We start from the raw sequence: 12,044 nt of genomic DNA on the forward strand, positions 1-12,044 counted from the left end.
ACAAGAAATAAAAAAATTGAGTTCAGTGGCTCCAGAATACCATAAAGACATTCTTATGTTTTCAAATAAAATTAAAAACTATGTTGCCGCTGTACTCGCACTTAACCGTGAAAATCACCTCGAAGACTCGAGTCTAATCACAGTTGTGTTATCTAAACTGCCTACCATTCTTTTGTCTAAATGGGCGGACTACCGGTACCTACACAACACGGCAAGTACCACGACTAGACTCGATCAACTATCGGATTTTCTCAACGAAGAAGCTATTAAAATATCAAAGTGTAGTGTTACGTTAATTAATGCTCCAAAGGACAATTTTAAGCGTAAATACACGGACAATAATATCAACGCTAAGACTATACTACTACAAAGTGAACAAAGTTATACTAAGTGTCGTTATTGTCACGGAACTAATCACAATCTCACAGACTGTAAGAAATTTAAAAAATCATTACGAAAAGATCGTTGGAGCTATGTGAAGCGGTCCGGACTTTGTTACAAGTGCCTGTTACGTCATCACGATAAACAGCTGTGCCCGGCGCCGGTGTGTGATATTGATAACTGCGGTGAGGCGCATCACCGCTTATTGCATTTCGTACCGACTAACCGTGGTACATCAAGCAGCAACCCCGTCGTAGAAGAACCGCCCGAGACTGAAAACACGGAAACTCAAGTCGTTACTCATATTGACTGTACCTCCGAAAGTGTTGTGTTAATAAAAGTCGTGCCAATAAGTGTACACGGACCTAATGGAACTATTATAAACACGACCGCGGTCCTTGACGACGGTACTAGTGTGTCGATGATAACAGCTGGTCTGGCCGCCCGGGCCGGCCTGCAGGGACGGCCCAAGTACTTACGTGCGCGTGGTGCATGGCACAATGCTCAGTTAGCGTGCGAAACGGAGCAGATAGATAACATTACGGTGTCTAATAGTGACAAAAAACTGTTTACGTTGAGCGCGCGCAGTGTGAATGAACTGGATTTACCTAAACAATATATCAACTTAGTTAATTGTGAAAAGTTCGCGCATGTTCAAAAGTATAAAAAACATTTTAGTAACGGACAGTATAAAAAACCTGAAATACTAATCGGCCAAGATAATTATCATTTGATATTACCATTAGAAATCATAGGTGGAAGTACACACGACGAGCCGTATGTAACTCGTACTCCGCTGGGCTACTGTGTACACGGCAGGGTTCCCTCAGGTGTGACGTCATCACACCGCGCACTGTTTACAACCCTGCATTTAACTACTTATGATGTCGACGACGCTGACGTCACCGAGAACAACCGGTTGCTTAATGATCTACACGAGAAGGTTCGCCGTAACTTTGCAGTGGATTCGATGGGAATTTCTACTAAACCGCGGCTGAATAGCGAAGATGAACGCGCTCGTGAACTGCTGGAGCAAACTTCTACTCTCGTTGACGGCAAATGGCACGTCGGTTTGCCCTGGAAAGACGTGAACTGTGTTATGCCCGACTCATTTCCCCTTGCGATGTCACGCTTAAGAAATGTCGAGCAAAAGATGTCAAAGAATAGCGCATACAAACAGAGGTATATGGAACGTTTTGAACACTTATTCGAAAATGATTATGCGCACGAACTACTCGACACTCAAGTTACGCCAAAAACTTGGTACTTAGGACATTTTGGAGTAGACAATCCAAATAAGTCAAAACTTCGGCTTGTTTTTGACGGCGCAGCTACCACGAACGGATTTTCTCTAAACGACTACTTATTAAAAGGGCCCGACCTACTCATGTCTCTCTTCGGTATAATGCTCAGATTCCGCGAGCACCCTATCGCCATATCTGGTGACATAAAGGACATGTTTCTGCGCATAAAAATAAGACCCGAAGATCAGAATGCATTCCGATTCTTATACAGAAAAGAACCCGAAGAACCCGTGAGAACGTATGCGATGTCGTCCTTAGTATTTGGAGCTTGCTGTTCGCCATTTATTGCCCAATTTATCAAAAACAAGAACGCTCAACGCTTTGAGTCATCACATCCGTCAGCCACCGAAGCTATACATAAGCAACATTATATGGATGACTGGATTGACAGCGTGCCAGATGAAGAAACAGCAATCAAGTTGATACGTGAAGTTAAAATGATTCATAAACAGGGAAACTTTGAAATACGCAACTTTATGTGCAACAGCCCAGCAGTACTCGATAGCCTACCGAAAGAAGCCCTAGGTGAGACGGCCGTAAAGTTCAAAACCGGCGAGCAGTACGAAGGCGAGCGAACTCTCGGCCTATTGTGGCGTCCAGTTGATGATACCTTGGGGTTTGACGTATCGTTTAAAAAAATACCGGAAAGTATTATAAATGGACAACAAAGGCCAACAAAGCGTGCCATGCTGCGCGTTGTGATGTCGATTTTCGATGTTTACGGATTTTTATCGCCAATTACTATTATAGGAAAACTGATTATTCGTGATACTTGGCGATTAAATATATCTTGGGATGAAGGTGTACCTGACGATATATACGATGAATGGTGCAAGTGGACGAATCTACTTAAATCATTAGATAATGTGAGACTGCCCAGGTACTATAACGACGCCGCGGCAACGAGCCCCGCCAGCGCAACGCACACCGAGCCGAAGCAGAGTCAGCTGTCGCTAGGCGGCGACGCGCCCGTCCCGGCCTTATCGTTATCTATGCCTGCGCCGCCGCATAATAATAAATATACAAACCTGCAGTTGCACCTATTTTGCGACAGTTCATCTATAGCTATGTGCGCGGTGGCTTACTGGAGATGGGAATGTAATGGATTAATACAAGTTGCATTTATAGCTAGCAGAAGTCGTGTAATGCCTAATAAAACCTTATCAATTCCTAGGGCGGAATTACAAGCTGCTGTTTTATCTGCTCGCTTAGCAGATGCGATAACAAAGGAACATAAGATAAAGGCCGAGCGACGAACCTTTTGGAGTGATTCGAGTTGTACTTTGCATTGGATAAGGAATGCCGCGCGTACCTACAAACCGTACATATCACATCGCTTAGGCGAGATTGACGAGATGACGCTCATTAGTGAATGGAGGTACGTGCCTACAAAATTAAACATAGCGGACTTGGGCACGCGAAAAAACTATGACTGCCGCATTTTGGAAAACGAATGGCTTCATGGACCGACCTTCCTCCGACGTGATGAGTGTGACTGGCCAACCGATGTACTGAACCCTGAAATAAAAAACACAGATGATTTAGAATGTGTAAATATTATACAAAATAATGAAATTGACTTACCTGTGCCGGACCCAACAAGATTTTCTTCCTGGTTGCGCCTACTTAGGTCTACTAATATGGTACTTACCTTTATAAACAAATGTAGAAAACATACCATTGAGAAAGATGTCACCATGGAGAAAGCTGAAAGTTTAATTTTGAGATATTCTCAAGCTGAAAGTTTCGGACAAGAAATAAGTGACCTTGAACAAGGAAAACACATTAATAAAAATAGTAAAATACTTACTTTGTCACCGTTCCTCGACGAATATGGAGTCTTGCGCGCGGCGGGCCGCATCGATGAGGCTGCAGATGTTTCGCCGGCAATGAGAAGACCTGCAATCCTAGATGGTCAGAATTATACGGCGCGCCTGATTGTAAAATAATATCATACCAGCTCTGCGCATGGATATCAGGAATTGGTTGTAAATAATATAAAACAAAGATACTGGATTACAAAATTAAGACCTACCGTTAAAAACGTTGTATCTAAGTGCATGACCTGCCGACTTAAAAAATGTAAACCAGAGATTCCCAGAATGGGAGACCTACCTGGTGCTAGATTGGCTCACCATCAACGTCCTTTTACCTTTTGTGGCGTAGATCTGTTCGGTCCTATGGAGGTAACTATTGGGAGAAGACGCGAAAAAAGATATGGCGTCCTGTTTACCTGCTTAACGGTGAGAGCTATACACCTGGAGACCGTCGCATCACTTACCTCCGATTCCTTCATCATGGCTCTGCGCCGCATGGCAGCAAGACGAGGCTGGCCTCAGCAATTGTTTTCGGACAATGGGACGAATCTCCGAGGTGCCGATACTGAACTTAGAAGGTCGATTCAGGAACTGGACGAGGAGAAACTCAAAGATGGAGCGATGAACCACGGGGCAAAATGGACTTTTATTCCCCCTGCTAGCCCACACTGGGGAGGTGCATGGGAGCGCCTAATACGAAGTGTAAAGGTATCCCTGAAAACCATACTAAAAGAACGAGCTCCTAGAGAGGAGACTTTAAACACGCTACTCGCTGAAGTTGAAAATATAGTAAACAGCCGACCGCTAACCCACGTTTCTGTCGAGCCAAATAGCCAGGAAACTTTGACACCTAACCACTTTCTTGTGGGTACCTCATCCAATCTACCACACATTGGAGTCTTTGACGGATCAGAGTTTTTTCTACGAAAACAATGGCGCATAGCTCAACTCCTTGCTGACCAATACTGGAAGCGTTGGGTGAGGGAGGTTCTGCCTGACCTGGTGCCGCGATAGAAATGGCAAGCAGAGGCGAGGCCATTGCAAGTTGGAGACCTCGTACTTATTGTAGAGCCAGACGGGCCTCGCAATGTGTGGCCCAGGGGCATTATACAAGAAGTTATACCTGGAAAAGACGGGCGGATCCGAATGGTGAGGATTAAGACCAGAACGGGAATACTTACCAGATCTGCCACACGCGTCGCTCACCTTCCGATAGGGGATGAGTGCTGCTAGTGCAGCACTAGGGGGGGGGTATGTTCGCGATGCAAATAATATCTCATTAAAAGCGTCAATGAATGTGTAAGAGCTGAGAGAGGTGCGGGGAGCCGGGGTGCATCTATGCATTTCCGAACAAACCCGAATTGGTTCCGATCTAGACTCCGCGCCAGCCGCACGTCTCTTGCGCTCATTTTTTTATATGTGTACCTACTTTCCGTTTTTAAATTCGATTAATATAATTTTTTGTGCATTTTCGGATTTTGTATTGTATTGTATTGTATTTATTTATTGCAATTCACATGTACATTACAGGTTTTCCAAGTACTTAAGAGTATAGGTAGGTACACAAATACACAGATACAGATATACAGATATGCCGGGTTCATATACAGATATGAACCCGGTAAACCCGTTCAGTCATAACTAAAGAGCCTTAACGTAGTCATTGTATCTCTCGCATTTGTTGCATTTTAGATAGCGATCAACATGGTAAAAAACTTTCAGAATTTTCGGCAGACAGCTCTAGGGGATGACGTCATGCCTGGGCAGACTGTGTCCTAATAAACCAGAACTTCTGACAAGATACTGAAAGAGGATACCGGTTTCCAGGTCTGTACTGTCTTTGAACATTTCCAATAAGTTAGGCGCCTATAAACAGGTCGCCTATATGGCTCACCACACCTTGTTTCGGATGCACCTATAAAACGAGAAGTTATAGCCGCATGTAAAGCATTTCCGAATGGAATCGCATCGAACATTTTATACATTTTTCAGGAAGGTCGGCTGCAGTTAGATTGCATTTCTCCAGAAATTGCATTCTCCTAGGAATTGCTACACGTATTGTCGTACAATGTATGATCACTTTATGCCATGGAAATATAAAATCTGTGATAATGCTAGCGAACAGGTAGGAATTGAAAATTCTTGGCACCGACATAATAACGTACCTATATCGTAAGTAATAACTTGAGAAAAAAGTTTCACAGTAAAGTATTTTTCAAGAATCCAATTCATCGGTCTCACTTTTACGACTTCAAAAAGTTGAATCCCAGCTGTTCAAGCAGTTAACAAAAAATATACCTACCTAGCTACATGTAATATCACATTTAACTAATTGACCGACTACCAACTTTTCTCTATAAACTAAAGCAAGACCTACTTATATTTATTTTTCTACTCCCGTACTTTTATTTGTCATTTAAAGGGTCGTGCACACACCTTTAAAACCCTACCTTATAGTTGTCAAAACAAGTCTTTAGTCTATTCCCCAAAAATAATTTGTGCTTACACGCAATATCTTTTTGGCGATTTTACGATACTTCGTGTAATAACCACTTAAAAAATATTGAATGAAATACAGTGTCGCGAACCTTATTTTAAATGTCATCTCTGACAAATAAGTGAACTATAGACATGTTTTTTTTATTTCATTCATTCATTCTTTTCCCGGCCTTACCCTCCATTTGTGCTACAATGCTTGAATTAAAAATATTTGTTACAATTTTATTTCAAAATTTTTCTACAACCAAGCACTTACGCTTGGTCGTAGAAAAAGTATTGTATGCAACGTTGTTTAACTGAGTCAAAAAATACTCGTGGCGTCTTTATTAACAATTTTCGGCTTCGTCTCAAATTGTTACTCACGCCACTCGCCTTTTTTGATCTCTCTTAACTCTTAAACAACGGTTGCATAAAATACTATTTCAATTGTCATATTCAATATAAAGCATCGCACTCACCCACATTTAGCGCAAAAAGTTTAGGATTTTAGCATTCTTTGTATGTATGTTTGTATCATAATTATATTTTCCACTGTAGCGTTGTTTTATGACGCCACGTGACAACGATTATGTTTTTAACAGGCTTCGAAAGAGTTTTTTTTACGAAAAATTATTAGTCGGGTGAAAGTTTTTCAATTGCTTTGTTTGTTGAAATTGTATGAGAATCGTCTTGGATATTGCATAGTGTGTAGTCCCAGCGCAGAGAGCAGCATATAGAACAGTAACTATAATACATAGTTTTCGCATTAAATTTTAATGAAGAATCATAAAAATTTGGTAGTGGTATATTTTTTTATGTAACTTACTATCTCCTCCATATATAATTGTTAACGTCGAAATAATCTACCAGGCAACACGAGGAAACACTTCAAAACTTGCATCAAATTACTTTCCCTCTCTTGTAGGAACTTTTTTATCCGTTTTCGAAGAATAAAGAGAGCCTTTACGACCTGATCTGGTGAAAATGATTTAATGTCGTTAATATGTATTTCTAGTGGCTGAAATAAAAATGTAGAAAATATCGGATAATAAGCTAGGTACAATAAATTGTAATCTAATTGTATTAAAATAAATAAATGTGTTTCAGTCTTCACAAGGTGGCTAACCTTGTCAAGTCATATTCAATGATCCTTTGTCTATTCAATCTCTCATTTGAGAATTTAAATTTATATCACGTCTACATAATGAATTACTAAATGAGGGAATAAGGTCAGAGGAGGGCCAGGTTATAAAGATAAAACAATTAACAATCAAGTTAGATTCAAATCATTTATTAAAATAAGTGATGTATTAATTTCTTATAAAGAACACATTTCAAGAGCAGTCTGCTGTATCTGTAAAATATTTATACACAATAAAAATAACAAGTATAATTTATTAATGAAACGAATTTGGTTATGTGGACATATCCTACGCGGGTAAGTTGAAGTCAAATGTCTTATTGCCAAGCAAACACAACCGTTCCCCGGAACATCCACCTCGTCACTGGCGGCGTATTCGTATCCCCCTCGCTCACAATATAATACAAAACTAAACATATTCATACGAAAAGTTCTCAAGGATATAATGTCTTTGTGAAATTGGGAATGAAGGAACACGAACCGCACCTCCCCCTAGATCATTGAGGTATATACAAGAGACGACATCTCGAACAAAATGTTTCCGCACCTCAGAGAAGTGCAGCATGCACTTCTTTGCTTTTAGTACGTCACCGACCACTGACGAGATGCCACACGTGTACAGAAAAAAAAATAATTAAAAAATGCCTTCGTGCGTGTTAAAAAGTTGCAACAATAGCACAAGAAAATATAATAAAAGGGATGGAATAACATTTCACCGGTAAGCAACGGAATAACAGTTGATTTACTATTATTTAGTTTTCAAAGTAAATGTTTGGTCGTAGAAAAAGTATTATATGCAACGTTGTTTAACTGAGTCAAAAAATACTCGTGGCGTCTTTATTAACAATTTTCGGCTTCGCATGCATGCATGCACTTCTCTGAGGTGCGGAAACATTTTGTTCGAGATGTCGTCTCTTGTATATACCTCAATTCCCTAGATACATAAACATGTCAATAGCAACACCACAATAAAATCATGACATAAGTTTCATAGCTCGCCTCTAACACTGTAAGGCCATTTTCTACGTAACACACAACTTCACAACATTAAGAACATCGGAAGTGTAGACATAAATTTTAAAATGTATAAAGCATTTTCTTTTGTAAAATGTACTTAGATATCCATAACAAAAAACTAAATTTCATTAACATTTAATGCTCTAGTCAAATCAATTTAATATTTATAATTTTAAAATCTATTTATTACTTATGGAACAGATTTTTTTACAAGATTTTAGTGCCGACCTCTAATATAAATCAATTAGTATTTTCTAAGAAAATGTTGTAAAAAGATGTCATTTCACTGTCGGTCTTTCTTACCAAGTTACCTCGCCGATAAATTCATGAATATCAAAATATATACCAAGTACTTTTTATATGTATTCATTCCTTGCGTTATCATTATCATTGATATCAATTATTTAAAATACAACGCCTTTTGTTTACATCTTATAAAGAACTCTTACGGCTAACTGTACGAGTAGGTAACTATACGGGAACAAGATAAAAAAACTCTATGTGCTTACACAAATGTTCCGGATTACCTATGAGTTGAAATTGACAAAAATAATTGTGATTTAAATATCACCTACTATAAGACTAGTGTTTTGTTCAAACGAAACTAAAGTTTGCGACTATAAAAATAATTTAAGTAATAAACGTTAGTGCCGTTTTCTTTAACATAGACTGTATGGCACAGATAGACGTAGAAATCGGTAATTGATCTAATATTCGATATGAAAAATGTGAATTAATTACAAATATACAAGTCGTATCAGGTACATAAAGTTATAATTTAAGGAAACCAACTGGCGTGTGATATAATGGAATGACAGCTTATATTTCTGAGGCCAAAATACCGAAGTAAAAAAACTTAAAAGCACTATACTGTACTTGAGGTACCTCTTAAAATTGCGTAAAACTATAACAATGACTTAAGCTCTCCTTTGGATTGCTGCAAGCTAAGAGTTGCATCTTATGGGACCATGGGATAAAAACTAAGCATATGCACTATTGTTCAATACTTAAAATAGCACCTAAACCGACTCTTCGTCAAAAACTGCCGGATCATACAACATAATTATGGCTAAAATATATTTCAGGCAAGTTAATTTATTTAAATCAGTAATTGCTTTACTGAGAACTCAATTTATGTACTAACCACCTATTAATAAGAGATGTAGTTAATCTCACGAAAAAAAAATCGACGTCTCAATTGTAGAGATCGAGAACATTAAGTCGTTTACAATATCACTCTTTAAAATATTATATTACACGATTGATAGACACATTTTCAACAATGATACTCTCACACTGAAACACTTTGAAAACAACGTTTGTAACCTCCGCGGCGGCGCCCCGACCTGGTCAGGGCATGGTCACGACACATACTTTGATCAATCCGTGAAGTATTTTATCCCGTTCCAACCTTTTAGGTTGAGAGTTGTGCTATCCATTAGACGATAGTTCGTCTTTGAGCCACTGCGGGACCGGGCGACCCAATCTGACCAGCAGCTTAGACAAAGCCGTGTTATGGGGCGTATAGTATCGCTTTAAGAATTTGGCCGACCTTTCTTCCATGGGCGGGTAGACGCGCCCTTTAGATTTGCCGAGACATTTCGTCCGCTCATTGCTTACGGCTTGGCAGAAAAATCCCTTCTTCGGGTCGTACCTGTTGAACATAAAAGATGAATTACTTAATGACTCGGATAGTCACTAAACGAAATTTATTGGGTGTTTTATGAGCCTTGAGGACAATGAAGTAGCTTAGATAGGTACTGAGAAATAAAGTAATAACACTCGCCGGCGGTGACATAACTATGTATACTTACCTATAAAATTGTTTTCACATGAGGGTTCTCAAAGGACTCTCATATCTGATCGAGGTAAACAACGGGGAGATAGCAGTTAGGGTAGGAGTATGTGCGAGTAGGCACGCTTACGCATAAGGGCTGATTTTGGAGGTCGATATACGCGAGTTTATCCTCCATATCCCGGGAGAGACAGTTTCGCTCTAAGAATAAAAATACATTATCAATATATATATCGTGTTCGGAAATGGGATTCAGTTTTTTCATGACATAATTCTTAATGAAACTACCAATATTTTTGGCTGTGGTAGAGGAATTATTAATAAAGTAAATTTTTTTATAGTTACGTTCAGTACATTAAAACTTATTGTATAAGCATTTGGAGCGGCACGAGCGACCCGTCCACACGTGCGGTACTGTGGTACTCACTTGAGCAGCTTGTTGTAGTCGAGCGCAGGGATCTTGAGGAACTTCTGCAGCGGCATGAGCGCGGCGGCGGGCTCGGCGCGCAGCAGCGACCCGTCCACACGTGCGGTGCTGTGGTACTCACTTGAGCAGCTTGTTGTAGTCGAGCGCGGGGATCTTGAGGAACTTCTGCAGCGGCATGAGCGCGGCGGCGGGCTCGGCGCGCAGCAGCGACCCGTCCACACGTGCGGTGCTGTGGTACTCACTTGAGCAGCTTGTTGTAGTCGAGCGCGGGGATCTTGAGGAACTTCTGCAGCGGCATGAGCGCGGCGGCGGGCTCGGCGCGCAGCAGCGACCCGTCCACACGTGCGGTGCTGTGGTACTCACTTGAGCAGCTTGTTGTAGTCGAGCGCGGGGATCTTGAGGAACTTCTGCAGCGGCATGAGCGCGGCGGCGGGCTCGGCGCGCAGCAGCGACCCGTCCACACGTGCGGTGCTGTGGTACTCACTTGAGCAGCTTGTTGTAGTCGAGCGCGGGGATCTTGAGGAACTTCTGCAGCGGCATGAGCGCGGCGGCGGGCTCGGCGCGCAGCAGCGACCCGTCCACACGTGCGGTGCTGTGGTACTCACTTGAGCAGCTTGTTGTAGTCGAGCGCGGGGATCTTGAGGAACTTCTGCAGCGGCATGAGCGCGGCGGCGGGCTCGGCGCGCAGCAGCGACCCGTCCACACGTGCGGTGCTGTGGTACTCACTTGAGCAGCTTGTTGTAGTCGAGCGCGGGGATCTTGAGGAACTTCTGCAGCGGCATGAGCGCGGCGGCGGGCTCGGCGCGCAGCAGCGACCCGTCCACACGTGCGGTGCTGTGGTACTCACTTGAGCAGCTTGTTGTAGTCGAGCGCGGGGATCTTGAGGAACTTCTGCAGCGGCATGAGCGCGGCGGCGGGCTCGGCGCGCAGCAGCGACCCGTCCACACGTGCGGTGCTGTGGTACTCACTTGAGCAGCTTGTTGTAGTCGAGCGCGGGGATCTTGAGGAACTTCTGCAGCGGCATGAGCGCGGCGGCGGGCTCGGCGCGCAGCAGCGACCCGTCCACACGTGCGGTGCTGTGGTACTCACTTGAGCAGCTTGTTGTAGTCGAGCGCGGGGATCTTGAGGAACTTCTGCAGCGGCATGAGCGCGGCGGCGGGCTCGGCGCGCAGCAGCGACCCGTCCACACGTGCGGTGCTGTGGTACTCACTTGAGCAGCTTGTTGTAGTCGAGCGCGGGGATCTTGAGGAACTTCTGCAGCGGCATGAGCGCGGCGGCGGGCTCGGCGCGCAGCAGCGACCCGTCCACACGTGCGGTGCTGTGGTACTCACTTGAGCAGCTTGTTGTAGTCGAGCGCGGGGATCTTGAGGAACTTCTGCAGCGGCATGAGCGCGGCGGCGGGCTCGGCGCGCAGCAGCGACCCGTCCACACGTGCGGTGCTGTGGTACTCACTTGAGCAGCTTGTTGTAGTCGAGCGCGGGGATCTTGAGGAACTTCTGCAGCGGCATGAGCGCGGCGGCGGGCTCGGCGCGCAGCAGCGACCCGTCCAGCACGTGCAGCTGGTGCGCGCTGTACTCCGCCAGCCAGCGCTCCAGGAAGTGGCTGTATTTGCCCGGGTTTAGACATCGATTCCTAAGAGAAACGCATTATTTTGATAAAAAAAAAACTCCTAAGCAATTTAAAA

At 43.0% G+C, this 12,044-nt stretch overlaps 1 protein-coding gene across 1 annotated transcript in view; it reads right to left on the reverse strand.

The window, feature by feature from the left end:
* Positions 1–8,503: 8,503 nt before the first annotated feature.
* LOC134650339 (bifunctional heparan sulfate N-deacetylase/N-sulfotransferase) overlaps positions 8,504–12,044 on the reverse strand; it is a 157,580-nt gene continuing 154,039 nt past the window's right edge. Inside the window, exons 14-15 of the mRNA XM_063505300.1 lie at positions 11,813–11,992; positions 8,504–9,792 (exon numbers count right to left, since the gene is read on the reverse strand). Coding sequence (XP_063361370.1) covers positions 9,570–9,792; positions 11,813–11,992 — 403 coding nt within the window. The 3' untranslated portion in view covers positions 8,504–9,569. The remainder of the gene's footprint in view (positions 9,793–11,812; positions 11,993–12,044) is intronic.

This window comes from Cydia amplana, chromosome 8 (assembly GCF_948474715.1).
Source record: "Cydia amplana chromosome 8, ilCydAmpl1.1, whole genome shotgun sequence".
In the NCBI taxonomy this organism is placed as follows: Eukaryota; Metazoa; Arthropoda; class Insecta; order Lepidoptera; family Tortricidae; genus Cydia; species Cydia amplana.